We start from the raw sequence: 18778 nt of genomic DNA on the forward strand, positions 1-18778 counted from the left end.
GTATTCCCTGCATTTTTTGCTTTAATTTCAATGACCTTAATCCTACACTAAATGGTGTCTCCATTCTGAACATCAGATTCTTGACACAGCTCTTTCAGTTCAAACAGATGTGAGCAATTTCCTGCTGTCAGTTTGAGGCTTCCGAGAAAAAAATAAGACTGCCAATATCCCTTTCCATTAGTGATAATTAGAAACCGGAATGGCTAGCCGGGGGTCTACTTTAGCTTCTTTTTGTATGGCTACTAAACTGCAGTAACTATCTTACACACACATATAGTGCAATTGGCTGGGAACTGTTAGGTGCAAAATATATCCATGACAACATGTTTAACACTTTATATTTCAGTGTCAATTTAGTCAATGCAGTGGGTTAATCATGTAATGAAAAGAAAATTGCATCAACAGAAGCCCAAACAAGCAAATGCGTATCTCACACTGCGAGGCCAACCCGAAAGATGTAAACTAGATGCTTATTTCTCCTTTGCAACTGTATTTTCTTACATTGTAGGCTAGTTGCTAATTGTCTGAAACTAGTAAAATTTAGGTAACCCTCAAAGGTGGCTGATATTAACACAGGCTACTGTATCTTTTGTACATTATTTCTAATTTCTAATCTGGACTTTTATTCATATTTTTAATCATGACATAATTCTGCTTAGATGAAAAGAAACTTAAAAGATGTTACTTTGTGTCAAAACTCACCCTATACATTGATAGATCAATACGAAGAGAATTGTGCAGTTGGTCCAGAAGTTTTACAAACCTCTCTTTCTGCAAGAAATAACAAATATTTTAATAATGATTGAAAACATGAGGGTAGATTTTCAACCTACTGCCTGATCATTAAACTCCTGTCACGGACAAACCATCTCTTTTAGAATCTACCCAATTTTCATTTCCATTGATTCTGATGGAAACAAAATCTGTGCCATCATGTTAAAATAGGCAGTCATCTCTCAATACTGATCTGCATATCTAAATAGTAGTTAGTATACTATCTCAATCAAAAGTAGTCATTTGGAACAGATTATTCTGAACTGACTCAGAAGAATTAAACAGAACCAATACTCTTGTCATTCATTATAACAAAGCAGTTACAGAAGTAGAACCACAACGTATACACATAATTGCTACACCACAATTGTGCAACACTGACTTTTCTTTTTGCAGATTCTCCATGTTTCACATATCCGAGACTCTACTGAGAATCCAGAAACATGAACAAGCATGTTCTGCAGAAAACTGTACAGTATTCTTTTATTGTCAACATAAAACAATTTCTTGTAGAATGTCCATTTCAAATTGAGAATTTTCTATCGTGCACAAATAAAACAAAATTTTTATTCATGCTTTGTCTTAACTAAGGTAAAAACATGAATAAATGGGTAGTTTGTGCATGGAAGTGTTTTAACTCAAGGCGTTGCACTATTATTAGTGCTTGGTCAAATTAATCTGCACTAAGGCTCGTATATATTTGGTTCAAAAAATATTCAGTTTGTTGAAATAATATTTGGTTTATCTCCATCACTCTGCCAGAACTGCTGAGTATTTCCAGCATTTTCTGCTGTAATTTCAATTACTTTAATCCTACACTAAATGGTGAGTCCATTCTGAACATCTGATTCCTGTCACAGGGCTTTCAGTTCAAACAGACATGAGCAATTTGCTGCTGTCAGTTTGAGCCTACCGAGAAAAAAATAAGACTGCCAATATCCCTTTCCATTACTGATAATTAGCAACTGGAAAGGTTAGCTGCAGGTCTACATTAGCTTCTATTTGTACTACAACTAAACTGCAGTAACTCTCTTACACATATTTATATGGGGGGAATTTTATGGAGGTAATGGGGGTCTCAGCCACTGGCTGGAGAGCCGGCGAGAGACCCATGTTGCCTCCTTTGGGGAAGGCCCACTGAATTATGAGCCAATCAGACAATTAACAGCCAACCGGCAGGCCTTCCACAGGTTCAGGATCTCAGGGACAGGAAGCCTTGCTTGCTGAGAACTGCCAGCCAATCAGAGGCCAGCAGCTCTTTTGCTCAGCAACGCCACCGGGATGGTGGTGGCTGCTGCCAGGATGACACCCACAGGAGGCCGAGGATTGCAGAGCAAACCAGGCCATTGGTAAGTGATGGCAGGAGGAGATTTGCGGGATGGGGGTCACGGGGGAGGGAGGTGTAAAGGGGCTGGCAGCAAGGACAGAATGGTTGGCTCACAGCGCCCCCTCCCCCCAACCTTCTCGATGCCAGGTCCCTCGATTGGACATTAAGTGCCTTTGAACGAGGGACCGCTCACCCCGAGAGACCACAAGTAACCCCGCACAGGTTTGCACGTTGTGCTCCCCGTGTGGCGACAGGCCCTCCTGCTCTGGGTTAATACCAGTGGCGGGGGGTAAGAGGCCCTTAATTGGACATCAAGGGCCTCAATTTGCGACAGGGTGGGTAGGTCATCCACAGGCCTTCCCACCACGGACTTAATCGGGCTGGAGGCGGGAAAGTGGCAGGGTCCCCATCTCCACCATCCTGCCCTATTAAATGCCTTCCCTGCCACCAAATATGCCACATGACAGTGTTGCTACTTATCAAGTTGAGTTTTTTTTCAAAAGCTCTGGGGAAAAAAAAACAGGGAATACTGATTTCTCTCCCAGGCTGACCAAGATCAGCGACATTGCAGGAGGCAGTGAAACAAAAAGCACGGGAAATCTCCGATCACTGCAGAGTCTCCATTCATGCAGCCAAAGTTTAAAAAAAATTAAACCACTTGTGCGTGAAGAAGTCTCCATTCACGCAGCCGCAGTAAAACAAAAAATTAAATAATTAGAGCGTGAAGAACAAACGAATTCTGGCCAAAAAGAAGCAACTGAACAGCTGTGTAAACAGACGAGCTGAAGTGCCGCAAGATAAACACAGAACACTGTCAAACACCTGTTACTCTCCATCCAGGCAGCTAGTCTAAATAATAAGGGGAAACAGAGCAGAGTGATGGAACAAAATTAAATATAGAGAGCACAAAGCAAAAGAACAGCAGAAAAATGGATACCAAATTCCCCAGCATGAACTGGAAGGACACTGATATCCTATCTGAGTTCAAACTTTTTAAACAAAGAATGCAGTTATGCTTCACAGACCAAGAGATTGTAGGACCAGAGCAGCAGGCTGTAAAAATACTAATAACAGTTGGATATGAAGGGTTACACAGAATCAACACTTCTGATTTATCTGAAGAGGACCAGAAAGATCCCGCAAAGATATGAAAAGTGCTAGAAGATCATCTCCGATTAAGAGTGAATTTTCAAATTCACCGCCTGGAATTGAGGCCCTACAGGCAACAGCCACAGGAATTAGTAGATCAGTTCATCAGTAGATGTCATAGTAAGGGCAACGAAAGCTATTTCTCAGAAACTGAGCTGTCGGAGAGACTAATGGAGCTGGTGATTGTCTCAACACCCATTGAAGTGTTTCAAAAGAACCTTTTGGTGAAAAGAAAAGTCACAGCACTGACGCGCTGCTAGAAGATGGCAGGAAATATGAAGCTGGAGAACAGCACCTGCCAGCACTAGGTGCAGTTCAATGGTATCGACATAATAACCAGATCGAAAAGAGTGAGCAAGCTGTGTGGTAAGTGTGGTTTTTCCCACTCACCATGAAATTGTCCTGCATTTCAAGACCTGTGCAAGGCATGCAGTGCAAAAGGACACTGGGCCCGCCTATGCAAGAAATCTGGTTCCAAAGACACAGCCATAAGTCACAGTATGACACAAGCAATCAGAAGACAAATACAGCATCAGGGCAACAGGAGAAAGGAGAGCTCCAGAGATCCACGTGAACACAAGCAGATACACGAAGCCCACAGCGAAATAGCCTTGAGACAAGACTCAGAGCGGAACAATCCTCAGAAAGAAGACAAGCAGGCATTTCACATTGTGAACCAGACACATCATGTTGATGAAGTCAAACAACTGGAAGTTTTTGCTACCATTAACATCATGTGCCCAAAGAAAGTTGGCAAACACACACTCAGGATTAAGACTGACACCGGAGCTAGTGCAAATATCCTACCACTCAGAATCCCTAAGGATATGCACCGGAGTTGTTGGAAATCAATGATACAATTGACAACTCCAAAGTTATCTGCATACAACAGGTCACCCATCCTTTGCAGTGGGACACTGACAATGCAATGCAGCAATGGTAGGTCGGCATGGAAACCGTAAATATTTTACCTGGTAGACATGAGCGGACCAGCAGTGGCAGAACTACCAGCGTGTAAGGACCTCAACATCATAACTATTCACAAGGTCACCAAGGTACCAATTACAGCAGAAGAGACCAAGGGTACCTACATTGAATCACAGTTCCACCAGGATCTCAGTGGTTCTGGTTTGGAGAGTATCAGCCCCTTCTCAAGAGAATGAAGATCCAAAATCAGATGGTAAAAGTTCTTGGTCAATGGGCAGTGTCTTTTCGTGCTCCAACTACTGAGAAGCAAAGGCTGGCAGTGGGGAGCATTCGCAAGGAGAAATCTCCAAGGACTGGAACCCGCTCGCAGACTCTGGCCAGCATCAAATGGTGCAGTCTGGAATTCCGTCAACAGCACAACTATGCCATTCCCTCACTTCTGCTCTCTAGAGAACTGCTATCACCACAATGAGCCAGAACGGACAGGTACCTCCATGCGACCAAGTACTCAACCCTGAGCCCCAGGCCTTCAAACGCAGAGCATGAGGAGAGTCAAAGGACACACAATGTCCTGAAGTCGCAGTGGAGGAATGAGTTGAAGCATTATCTGTGGCTCTTTAAGACGAGGTGCCAGAACTTTCCAAGAATGACAAGGCCCAAAAAGTGGTCATCTTGAGAAAAGCAACAGAGTATATTAGCAGGCTGAAGGCAGAGCAACAGAGCAACTTAATGCAGCGAGGGAGAAACTTCAGGAAAAAACAGCAACAGGTGAGACACGGATTCCCCAAGCAAGAGTTGTCAAACCACAGAAACGATCTATGAACTTTTAAACCTTTGCAATTGTAAATTTCATAATCCCTATCCATCAACTTGTAAATTTTAGTCTCTACCAATATAACTAATTTTGATATTATGCTAAAAGTAAAAACACATAAAATTTGATATGAGACTTATCTTTGGAAAGAAAGGGGATGTTGTATGATTGCCTTTAAGAGTGATGTCCCTTTAAGATCACAGTATGCTAATGAGCTAAGTACCAGGATGTAGTCATGTGACTACAAGCCAGAGTTACTCTGCAACACCTCGAGGAAGGTTCTGTAAATAGTTTGCTCTGTACTGTACCTAACAGTTTAGCTGTTAATAAACCTGTTTGAGACCTTCAACGACCTGGACTCCACACATTTCATTTATGCTGCACAAGACAATATAAAGAACTCATTACAAAGAGAGCATAAAATCCTGCCCATATAGTGCAATAAGCTTGGAACTGCTGGGAACTGTCTTAATTAAGGTAAAAGCATGAGTAAATTGATAGTATGGGCATGGGAGTGTTTTAACTCAAGGTATTGCACTATTAATAGTGCTTGGTCCAATGGATCTGCACTAAGGCTCATATATATTTGGTTCAAAAAATATTCTGTTTGTTCAAATAACACTTGGTTCATCTCCATCACTGCCAGAACAATTACCTATCTTTAAAACAGTACATACATTGTCAGCTTGTACAGCTCTGCGTAAGAGGAAGTATGATATTGTCAGCAAACGTCTGAAGGCTAAAAGCAACCTCCCAATGTAATGATGGTTTTCACATACTCAAACTATTGACATCAAAACAATAACTTGTATTTATATAGTGCCTTTAACATAGTAAAATGTCCCAAGGTGCAAGAAGGCTTATTAACAAGTGCTCATTCACAAGTGTTACTCACTGACACACTAAAAAACAATGAACAATTTGTTAAATAAAGATTCATTATCTTCTTCTGAGAAGCATCCTCTGTACAATGTTAGGATGGACCAGCAACAGGCCACAACATACTGGGAAAGTCACATAAAAGGGACAACCACCCTTTTAAGATAAATTGTGATATCAGCAACATGCTCACGTGACTCATGGTGTTCCCACACATTAGGGTGAACCTTGCCTTGGAGCTTCATGTTAATTTGTTCCAAGACATTTGATGAAGATATATTTTACATAGTTGCCATTTCTACAAGACCTGAGGGGACGGCAGAGTAGTTGAGTGCAGGATGCTCACAATTTAACCACTTAGCTGAGGCTATATCTGACACTAACAATTCAAACAGCAACTTTTAACTTAATTAATTTCTGAACAAAGGTGTTCAGACAAGCAATGATAAGTTATCCAGGACAGACATGTCCCATTGTCACAAGGCAGACAGTTACGTACATCATTTGTCAATGAAAAAATAAACTTCACCCAGAGACAGAGTTGACTAAAGCCAATTTTTAAATCACATCTACGCAGCCTTTTCTGAAGTCATAAATAACAACAAAATGCTCTGGACAACAGTTTCAGGAATAATAAAGATGCAGTTATGCAGTGACTTTTCATGTTGTGTTTCCTGCCAGTTACATGGCAAAAAAGTAATATACATGCAAGAAACCATCAGGAAGTCAATTTTCAATGACAGGTTTACATAAAGTGAACAACTTCTGAGATTTTTGGAAAGGTTTGGTGTATTCCAGTTAGAGTGCCACAATCATCCACACAGTGAAGATGTTCTTTTATCTCAAATTCTGAAGCGGAGAATAAAAATCTGAGAACACATGACGCTGTACTGAATGCCCAACAGTTTATCTCATACTACAGAAATTTTCCCCAGTATAAATGAGAAAGATTGGTCACGTGATATCTCAGATGTCACAAAATATCTTAAAAGGCAATTCTTTAAGTAATCTTTTCTAGTGTGCCAGCCGTATATAGATCAGATCTATGGAAGAATGAGAAATACAGAACAGTTGGATATGCAATGCTTGCAAATTTGGCAAGACATATTGGCTGTCTTAAACCATGATAATAGTGGTTTATTTTGCCGTGGATTATTAATCAGAGTTACTGGGGACCTTAGCCTTCAGAGCGTCAAAATAATGCATATTTACATCTGATTTTCTCCCACTGTACGTTTCTTTCATTACCATTTTTGAGACTCAAGCCACAAAGTAAAAAAGAATGTTTAATCTTTTAACTACCAAATTCAATGGCTAAAATAGTTAATTTACATTTATTAAGGTGCTATGCAATTCATAAATGATTCATTTTTACAGGTCATGTCCTAAGAAGTACTGTGTCTTTATAAATTACTGTAATTTACAGAATGATTACAGTGCATTTTCAGTAGCTGTATAAATCCGGATACAACAGATTGCAAATCAGCCATGAAATTTTAATTAACCTTTCCAAACACCTATGTTTTTACAGCATATCAATTTAAATCTTAATGTGTGGGAGGGAGAACCAAGTGTATAAAAACATATCAGCTAACTGGTTATTTTTCCAGGAATTCATTTACAAAGTGACTGTGAGTACAATAACTGAAGTTATAATGTGGGTGGTAGGGTTCTGAAAATGGCTATAAGATTTTATCAACTGAATGGCAATTACAATTACTGGGCTATGGGGAAAGGGCGCTAGAGTGGGACTAGCTGGATTACCCTAGCAGAGAGTCGCTACGGATAAACGGGCTCCTGCTAAGCTGTAACCAATCTATGATTTAATGATATACTAGCAGTTGCTCACTCTAAATCAGAGCTTTTAAGACAGAGATGCTCTGCCAAGTAGTATTCCCTGGGGCACAGGTTTCTCAACATTGGGGATCTGGAGGCACTGGGAGGGGCTCCATTAGCATCCTCTCCCAACCTTCCCATTGGCCACTTTGCATGTAGTACTGTCCGATACGAACATTTAACACTTACGTCTGGAGTTTCCTTCTTGGGCGCAACCCGGATGTTAAACTCAAAAATACACCCAATATCATGTCCACTCTAGGTTAGCCCAAGTATCCTCCCAATCTCATTTGAACATGTCCAAATTTAAAATGGACATAAATCAGTCAGAAAAAAAGGGGTACAAGGAAAGCAGTGAATCCGCAACCATATATTTCTTCTTTAACTATGAAAATAGAAGTTTCTACTCCTTTAACCTTGGGCTGGATTTTAAGAAGCCCTTGATGTCGAGATCCGTGGTGTGGGGGGGGGGGGGGGGGGGAAGCCTGAAGATGGCTCCGGATGAGGCCCACCAAGAAACTCAATGCCAGCAGGGCCTGGCCCGATCCTCCCGGCGGCAGCGGGGCTCCATGCGGCCCCCCCCCTGCCTCTGGGTGATGGTACCACAATTTACATATTCAAATTAACAAAATGAATAAATTAACATGTACTTATCTGAGATCTTGAGAGGCCCGCCATGATCTTTGGCGTGGCAGCCAGCACTCCCGTGCCTTCACATCCCTGTCCGGGGAAACGAAGCACGACACTGGTGGGTAGGGGGGATGGAGATACATTTGTCTGTGCGGGGGGCGGGGATGGGGTCAAATACACGTAATGGGTGTAGGGGATGGTGGGAAGGTTTGAACCTTAAACTTTGTGCAGCTTTGGGGGGGGGGGGGCGGGGGGGTGGAGAAGGTGGTCAGATGTAAAAAGTAAGTGTTTTTTTTGGGGGGGAAGGGGGAGGGGAAGGGCAAATAGTTATCGTATATGTTATTGGGGGGGGTGAAAGGGGCAAAAGAAATATATTTACTTAATTTTGGTGTCTATTTCTTTAAATATTTAAATAAGCCAGCAGGGCTGGCTGCCCTTTAAAAATGGCATCAGCGCCTGCGCACAGGTCGTGGTGGCTCTTTGGCGTGCAACCCATGCGGGTGGGCTGCCATTTTTTGAGCTCGCCATTGAGATTGGCAGCAGGCTCATAGAATCCAGCCCCATCATTCACACCCATGGCACAGCATGTTTAGAAACCTGCAATCTGGAAGCTTTTCCATTTTTAATGTGACTTATGCTATAAAAATGCTTTAAAATAAACTCAAAATGCAGCTCAGGTCTCAGTGAGGATAAATTAAAAACAAAACTAATAAAATTGAAATAAATCATCAGAAGGATGACTTTCATTCCTGCTGCAACTGAATACCTGGTTGCATGGAGACCCTCTGAACATGCACAATAGGAGCATACTCGTACTTTGGGCATGGCCAGATTTATGCGTGAAGATTAACTCGGGCAGAGGGTTCGATGGACAGCCATAAAAGATTGAGGAGAGTTGAGAGGAGACTTGCGTGTTTTGTATTTTCGCACAAAATTTGCTTATGCCCCAAATTCTGTAATCCTTTAAACCACACAACTGGACTGTTCCAAGATTACACGCATGTCTGGGCGAAAACGCAGAAAAAACTCCAGGCTATGGTGTGCAGATAATGAGACCACAATTTGTCAAATAGTATTCCTATTTTGTACATCTTGATCTCATCTCTGATTAGATGATATGAAAACAGTTATTAACACAATACATAGCAAGGAATATTATATTATGCAATACTTCAGATGACTACCATAATTACCAGTGTGAATTACAACAATGTTTTGGAGAAAATTGAGTTATTTTCTATGTACAGTAGATGGCGTGAGATTAGATCAACATTTCTATTCTTAACTTCGCGCCTTTCTATGGATAGATACAAGATAGAGCTTTCCGTTAAAAATAGTTTATAGATGAACACATTTTGACATCTTTTATATTGTTCTAACAATGAAGGTTGTAAATCGTCCATGGAATTTTGGTTCAAATTTCAGTCTTTGCAGTCAGAAAAGAAAAATTGCATATGAGCTCATTTCAATCTTGCATCTCAAAAATCAGGTTTGATCAAATCCATGTCAATGAAATTAGTGGTGAATTTTCACAAACTTCACAGAAATTTTGGGAAGACTTTAAAATTACAGAGAACCAATGTAAAATGTGAAAAATTGACTGCCCTGTTATTAATACATACCCCAAAATTGGAGGCTGAAAAACGATCAGAGGCAGATACATTGGTAGAGGCAGTGGTATGCGCATAGTAAGCATTGATATTTGCCAACAGAGTACTCATTACAGCTGGTACTCCAGGGCACATGTACTTTGAAGACAGGCAGGCAAAATGCCTACAGAAGTATAACAGAAATACAACAGTTAGAGGCATTAGTACAATTTTCTAAATTTTAATTTGTATTTTAAATATACAAAATCTAGTGAAGATAATTGCACTCCCAATAGTAGCTTTAACTGTGAATAGCTGAGCTATATCATTTGAAACTAATCCCAGGTATGTGCTGTTTATGTTAAAATAAACTCAGTTGGGTCTGTGATAAGTGGCACTACAACTGGCCCTCAATGCCTTAGACTACAGGCAGAAACTTAGCTGTCCAGTGGTCACTATTGGAGATGCATGTGTGACGCTGAATAAGAGCAGGATAAGGATCGACTATGTTCCCTCCTCACCACAGGGAAACAGCCTAATAACACTTACTAATAAGATGTACACTTAAATAATAGTCAAGTGATCAAGAAACTGAGGGTGCCTTATTCATGGATTTTACGTCAGGCGGACAGGAGCTGGCCACCAACGTAAAAGTTGGCGGCGAACCCACTTGCACCTAGCCCAGGGATCTATCCCGTATTTTATGAGTCCCCAGGCTTTAATTATTCAGAGGTGGGACTTCCACCCACTTGAGGAAGTCCCGCCTCATTGAGCTGCTACCCATTCATCGGGCCGGCAGCTCTTAGTCCCAGCAGCACCACCTGGAGTGGTGGCCACTGCTGAGACTGCAGCCCAGCCGAGGACATGGAACCAGGGCTGCAGGTAAGTTGGGGTTGCCTCGACAGGGGTAATCGGTCATGCCCCAGTGAGACCAGGGTGGTCATTTGGGGGAAGGGGGGATGACCCGGGTCTTGCATGTGGTTGGGGAAGCGGGGGTGGCCCTCAATCGGGCACTCTGTGCCCAACTATCAGGCCCCCCCTCCCGGGGCACTGAGAGGCCACCAAGTTTCACTGGGCGGCCTTTCACGTCTCCCAGACACCCGCTTGCCACGAAGGCCCTTAAGTGGCCACTTAAGGGCCTTGATTGGCTTGGGGCAGGCGGCCCGTTTTTTGCCTCCTCCCACCCTGCGTAAATAGGCGCGGAGGTGGGAGTGGGTCGGGAAGGCCTTCTGGAGCCTCCTGCTCAATTTTACTCCAACCTCCCGCCACCATCCAGCTCGCTGGGGTGGCGGAAAATTCCGGCCACTGTGTCTGGAGATGTGACCAAGTTCAGAAAGGCTCTTTTTTCACTTTGGACCCTTTAAAAGCCTGTGAATTGGACAAAGAGCAGGCATTTGAAATTTTTGCTTGACCTGCCTGTAGCAAGAGAGAAAAGACCCAGAAAAGTAAAGGAGACTAGCATCTCTTGAAAATGAATCCTACATTTGAAAGTTGGCAGATTCCTGTTGTCTCCTGTCTCTGAAGAATTTCTGCATCCAGTGAGATTCCTGCTGCTTCCTGTGTTCTAAGAAATCCTAAAATCTGAAGAATTCTTCTACTGCTAGCCTGCTGCTTCAAGACCCCAAGCAGACCTGTTGCTACAACACTGATGAAAGACCTATGTGACGCCTGCTGCAGTTAAATTGCCATGAAAACCTACCCATCACAGACTGTTCATCAGCCTCGCCTGGAGAGACTGCGAGTGGCATCCGACTATTCGACTCTGGGACACCTCACTGTACCGGAAACATCCCACCAGAATGTGAACCTCAATTTTTTTATTATTCCTTCTATTCCGAAGAAACAGTTATAATCCAAAACACCCTTTTGAAATTGGTTAACTGTTTCTTTCTGAATGTATATGTGTGTGCCTGAGGGTTAAGGAAATAAAGGTTTTTTTCATGTATAGATTTATGTCGTTAGTAGTTAAGATCTATTATTTCTTTTCCAATAAATAGTTAATGTTGTTGTTGCTTAAAGAAACCTGCTTTGGTGTGCTTTATTATGGGGGGAAAAATACAGTGTTTAATTTGGCTAGTCTTTGGTAGGTGGAAAACATTACTTGATATGCTATGACCTGTTACTAACGGGACTGAATTAACAGTGTATTACTTCTGCTTTGGTCGTAACAATAGCAGAAATTCATATGGCAAACAACAAACATTCCCTTAGCAACCGCACTGGAATGACAGTGACATCTTTGGCAAAGAATGAATTTGTTTTCAGTGGTTTGAAGTGATGTCACAGCTTACACTCTGCATTTTTACCGAGGGACCTACTGGATGCAATATTTATGATACTACTGATGAAGTGTTGTGGTCAAAGAATAGTTCCTGCTAGTTGTGGGAATTAAGTTGAAACAAATATTTGTCAAAATTTTGATGTATTTTACAATTCTCTGACTGGGCCTCACTACAATATTTTTAATCACTGATGTGCTTGATTGAAGGGAGAGACATTAACATTGCATACTAACTGCCAGAATTGAGCAGATCATTTCACTGATAAACAGTTAACAACTCATTCTTTCAAAAAGTACTCATTGAAACAGCTGCATAAACTTACGTCATAGCCTGATAAATGGATTCTATACCAAATCGCATTGCAAACTCATCCACTATTTCTTGGGCAGTTTCATCAAAATAAACTTTCCAGGCATCATCTCCTTTTGCGTCTGGGATTTTCACCACTCCATTATTTTGTATATCCGTCAAGAAATGAAATTGATTCTGTATGTATAAAAATACAAAAATCAAAACACTCTTTTGGCAGTAAATCACAACTAATGCGCTTATACAAAACAAACTTGTTTGAAACTTTTAATTAAGGCATTGTTAATTAAGGACTATTAACTATATTACTAGAATTATTAAATATGCATTCGCTCGCAGGAGAAAATGGATTGCTTTGTTCCTTCCAATTTGAAACTGTCCACAGCATATAAATGGAACAGTTACATTAATCAACCTCAACTAAATCCGGTTCCGAATGTTGGCATAAATGATATCAGCTGTACACTCCAGTGAAAAATCTCAAGATTGCCACTGAAATCAAAAGAAAATTTTAAGCTGAAGGAAATAAAGGATCAAATTCTCCAGGAAAAAAAATCAAGCTTCAACAACACTGAAGTCAGAAAGATCTTGAGAATTACACTCAGCCAAGAGCAATTAGACTGTAACCCAATCAAGAAATTAAGCTGACGCTATAAAGAAAGAACAAACCAAGTGAATTATAAGTTAACTGGATCCAGAGATAAGGTTATTGATTTTGAATCTCTTCGGGTAACAGACTTTTTCTTTCACGACAAACAATGTGGAGTTTATGGCCAGTTCTAAAAGGAAATGTTGCCGGTTGAGGCAGGCATTGACAATCACTATAAATTTAACATGTGACAATTGATAGTTGATTACAAAAAAAAACAAATAAATGTATAAATATATAAAAATAACACTCTTTAGTTTCATTTATACAAATATATAGGTAGAATAACCCTCATCTATTCATTACTGTATTTAAAACTGTCAGAGACTCAATTAGCTGATGGAAAAGCCCCATCTGGGCTGCTGACATCCCAGAAATCTGAAAGCAGAACTTTCCAGTAAAGCAACCTACATCTCTCTGTGGATTTATAAAAAAGGCCCTAATATCAGGCACCAGTGACTGATAGAAAAGATGCTGTTTATGACTTTGCAGTAGGATATATCCAAAGGCAATGGACTACTGGGAGAAACATAGGTCGGAATTTTATGTTGGGTGGGAGTCCAGCCAAAAGGTCAGGGGTGAACCTGCCTCTGCTGGGCCTGGGGAGCCACGCCAGGATTTTATACTCCCCAGGTCCTTAATTGGCCTTGGGCGGGACTTCCATTCCTCTGAGGCAGGAAGTCCCGCCAAATGGAGCTGCCGGCCAATCAGCAGGGCGGCAGCACCAGACTGCACCCAGTCACAGCAGGATCGTGGAGGCCAGCCCAAAAAAGGTAAGTCTCTGGGGATAATCGGCTGGACCACGGCGAGGCAAGGGAGGTCAATTGGGTGAGGGGGAGGTGTTGTGCAGTAAGGGCAGTTGGGCCATGGGGGTGCCCTCCGTGGGGCACAGGATGCCCAATCAAGAGGGCCCACCCACACAAGGCAGCCACCATGTTTTACTTGGTGGCCTCCTGGATGGCCTGAGCCACCCGCCCAACAGCGGGAAGAGGCCATTAAGTGGTAGTTAATTGGCCACTTAAGGGCCTTGATTGGCCTGGGGCAGGCAGGCTGCTGATCTTGCTGCTGACCCTCGTAAAATTGCAGCAGGGGCGGGAAGGTGCCAGGATTGGCCCCCCCACCACCCACTGCCTCCCACTCAATTTGACGACCCCCCCCGACCCATTCGCTCCCGTGGGGTGGGGGGAGGGGGTTGTAAAATTCTGGCCACAGTAGCTGAAGAATTTAAACTTGAAATTTTCTTCCCTTGTGTTCTTGACAAACAATATTTGAATATTTGCAAGTCATCAGTGGACTCCATATGGAGGGAAAAAACAAAGACACCATGTAATAATTCATGGATGATTCATTACCTCATGTAGACACGTATACTGAACATGGTACGGTGCAACTTTCTCTTCTCCTTTTATTTCCACACTAATGTGTAACCGGATGGCACCAGACACTGCAGATTTGTCAGTACGTTTATCTGGATGTGGAAATTATCAATATAAAACAGAAAAAGAAATTAAACTTTGCAAGTAAAAATCTAGCCAAAGTCTGAATCTAATTCGTCAGGCACTTATTTTTTTTTTAGAAAAAACAGAACAGGTTTGCACAATAACAATTAATTTTGAAAGATGCTACTCCCAACTAGACCTCAAGATTTATAAATTTCTTCATGAGATTCACAGCAATATTGGGAAAATGCATCCATCTAGATAGGACATTTATAAATGGTTATATCAACTGTACATGTGAATTTTTCATTTTGTAAAATATTTTTATTATGTCTTTATACTTTGCCACAGCTTTTGCTTCGTGTCCGCACCAATATTTTGAATCAAACTTCTATTATGAGAAATAAAATTAAATCTAAATTATGGAAGAAAAATGCATGTATCCTTCTGGTATTTAAAAAAAAAGTAAAGTCCTTACTGTTTTCATTTTCTTTTTAGCTTAATTTCTGACTGGGAATTCATTACTATCCATGTATATATTTTATAAGCAGTTGAACATTTTGATTAGACAGTTATATTTTAACAGACTCCTACAGAAGGGCTTTTGTGACTTCGTGTATGGAGGTTATTACCATGCACACAATTTGACTAATTAGCACCACTCCTCTAAGCACACCAGCACATTCCTTTTAATATTAAAGAAAATCCTACATCCTTTTGCATAGACGGCAGAAAACTAAAGGTAGCACTGGAGAAAAAAACTATTCTTCAGGTCTTACAGTTTCTATATTAAAACAGAATTATAAGATCTTTAAGCAGGCTATATAAAGCTCATCATATAGTAGCAAACAACTATTTATTGTGAACAAGTTAACTAATCTTTGAACTCAAGCATGAAGAGTTAAATACAATTCTATTCAGCATGATGTCCTTAGCGATTAAACACATGGGATGAAACAAATTTATCATTTTGATAGAGTCAGAGTCATTTACGACACAGAAGGAGGTCATTCAGCCCATCGAGTCCATGATCGTCATTAAAATGATGTGGAAAACGAGGGGCAATTTTAATTTTGTATTTTTAAGATATAAAAGTTATGTCACAGTTCACCACTCATTGTAAAAGACATCAGCCTAATAAAATAACTTAAATGCCTACTTGTTTGATAACTGGAAACAAAAACAGATCAATTAAATTGAAGAACTGATCACAGCACAAATTCAGCACTTTGTAACCCTGATTCTTTGGCCTGTTCTCCTCTGAAGTGCAGCTCCCTACTGGCAGCATGGGAAGTATGGTTTACCGTACAACTTAAGTAGTTTTGATTAAAGATTATTCGTGTGCTGTACTAACTCAAGAACAAGCTCTATGTGTATTTCAGTATACAAATAGCACATTTCCTTCCAGTTTTTTTTAATTCATTTGTGGGATTTGAACGTCACTGACAAGACCAGCATTTATTGCTCAGCCCTAATTGCCTTTGAGAAGGTGGTGGTGAGCTTCGTTCTTGAACCATGTAGTGTAGGTACATCCACAGTGATGTTGGGGAGAGAGAGAGTTTTGATATTAGAACTACATTTAAAAAACAGTTCACAGTTTTCATCAGGGGATTTTATTTTGCAAAAATATCTTAGCATTTGGTCAGAGTATTGCTCCACCAGTTTCTTCTTATTTCAGGACATAAAGAATGTGTTCTCTCAAAAGAAAACAGGAGTAGCAGTGGAGAACAAATGGAAGATCATTAGAGGAAGAGGCAGCTGACTCAACACAAACTGGGTTAATAAATATTTTGCTACTTTCAAACTGGCAAGTCATTTTTGTTTAATAGCTTTTGTAATTTTAAGGAAGCTGACATGGCAGAAACAAACTACTAACATTTTTACCGTGACTTAATAAAGCATTTAATACTCTTAATGACACCAGCTGATATCAGCCTTAATATATGTGTTTGTTCCTTGTTAGCTTCAAAAAGGAGTCTGATGCGACAGTTTAGCACCAAGATTCCTGGTCTAGTTTATTACCAAATCTGAAAGCATTTACTTGAAACTCATATTTTCCTTTCACAATTCGAAGATAAAGAAACTTACCTATATCAAAAGTACAAGTCAGCTACTCCCCAATACATTGAAACAATTTTTAAAAAAAGGAAGATTCTAAGATTTAGAGCTCTGCATTATGGAGAGAGACTTAAATGACTTTAATTTTTTTCCACCAGACAAAAAGAAGTTCGAGGGGAGACATAATCTAGATTTTTAAAATGCTGGAAGAAATGGATTTGTAACTGTGGGTACATTATTTACTTTGGACAGCACTAGAGGCCATGATCATTAAATTAACATGGTTGAGATTAGGAATAATCCCTTCCTTTCCCCCTCCAAAAGAGATGCGGATTAAGCAGTTAATGTCATGTGGATCGATAGCTTTATAACATAGTCAAGATATGTGGTCACGTACAGCTTTCAGAGTTAGTTGAAGCATAAATAAACTCATCTTTTTCTCATGCCCAAATAAACTCACATATTGGTGTGGTAATAACTGGCCTGTTTTTATTTCCAGAACCTCTTGAATGTTCTAGTCAAAGATTAATAAAAACAATACAAGAGACATATTTGGAGTGTAATTGCTATAATGCATTTTTTCATCAGGCCCCAACTAGTCTTCAGTTATTTTTTGTTAAACAATAGTGTCTTTGTGGTATGATGTACTTTACATTTAACCTTATGAATTGTGATAGACAGAAGGTAAAAATGAACTTAAAAAGGAATTCAAAGTTTCTTACCATTTGAATTAATTATTAGTCACAAACTCTTTAAAAAAACAAGTTCTGTTTCAGCATGAACACTAAGCAGCACCGCAACCTAATTAAAGATCATATATGCTGAGAACTTATTAGAAAATATATTTTTTTTACGTTACTTAAAGCATCCGTTTGAGCAAACGGAGTCACAGAAAGGGTGCCATCATTAAGTATTTGGTTAGCTATTATCTTAAACTCTTAATATGTCACATTCTCCAAAACCTGGAGAATGTGGTACATTAACTAAGACAGAGAAACAAACCTGAACTATTTTAGATTCTTTGAATGGTATGTAGAGGAAAACTCTCCCTCTTCCAGAAAATACTTATACATCTGTTGATAATATTATGCCCATTATAAACTAGACATTAAACTGATTTCTATATGGAATTAAAAAAACTATTTTATAACCAGAATTCCTCTCTATCAAGTTGCTGCTAAATAAATAACTTGACAACAAATTTTCACTTACTCATGGAGTTTGTTGTCACTAAGAGCAAAATGCACATCAAATTTGGTTTTATGTCAATAGGCTAATCTTTTACAATGCAGCACTTTTCAGTAGCACATAGTATCATTAATACCGTGAAGACTGTAATGTCATTGAATGTGGCATCACCGAACATCTTATAATGACTGTTGCTACATTAATCTACTAACTGAAAAAACTAGCTCATAGGGATGTTAAATAGTAATATAATAAATATAGTCAAAGGATAATAAAGTTGTTATAATGGAAATATAAAGAGTGAAAGCAAACCAGCTCTTGGTGTTGTCTAATAAAATATAACACATATTTCAAAATATATAAATATATAATACACTGTGCAAAAAAAATAATACTTGCTGCCACACTGTGATACAAGCGCTCAGAATCTAAAAGTTCCATCAATATATTCATATAATCTTTTGTGTGTCTGATATAGTTATAGGATTATTTCCCTAGGTGCTGACATCAACCAATCATTCCGCAAAAAAAAAAATCAAAAAACTGTATTTCACTAAACATACTGTCAACCAATGAGATGAAAAGGAAGCTGTATGGGCATGAGTACTGGCAACAATGTTCAAAGTTCACCATTGATCCTTATTATTAAAACATCGAATACATAATTTCCTATAAAAGTTGATGGGTGAGCTATTACCAGATTATCTACATATTCTCCCTCTCAGTGTTGATAAGTGTTCCTTGGTGGTCAGTGCCTCACTTGAGTGTCCTTTTGCAAATCAGGAACTTAAAAATGGAGAACTTCCATGATACCCTGACACAGCACAATGAGCAAGTACAAAATATAGTAGATCATTATATCCCTATCCCAACCACCTAAATATACTGAATTTCATATGTACTTGCTTTATTTGTATATAAATGGTAT

The 18778-nt window shown here is 39.9% G+C and overlaps 1 protein-coding gene across 1 annotated transcript in view; it reads right to left on the reverse strand.

Moving 5' to 3' along the window:
• LOC137351442 (protein unc-13 homolog A-like) overlaps positions 1–18778 on the reverse strand; it is a 281799-nt gene that overhangs the window by 88383 nt on the left and 174638 nt on the right. Inside the window, 4 exon segments of the mRNA XM_068015888.1 lie at positions 703–771; positions 9959–10109; positions 12530–12693; positions 14518–14633. Of these exon segments, the coding sequence (XP_067871989.1) occupies positions 703–771; positions 9959–10109; positions 12530–12693; positions 14518–14633 (500 nt within the window).

The sequence above is a fragment of the Heterodontus francisci genome, chromosome 36 (assembly GCF_036365525.1).
Source record: "Heterodontus francisci isolate sHetFra1 chromosome 36, sHetFra1.hap1, whole genome shotgun sequence".
NCBI lineage: Eukaryota > Metazoa > Chordata > Chondrichthyes > Heterodontiformes > Heterodontidae > Heterodontus > Heterodontus francisci.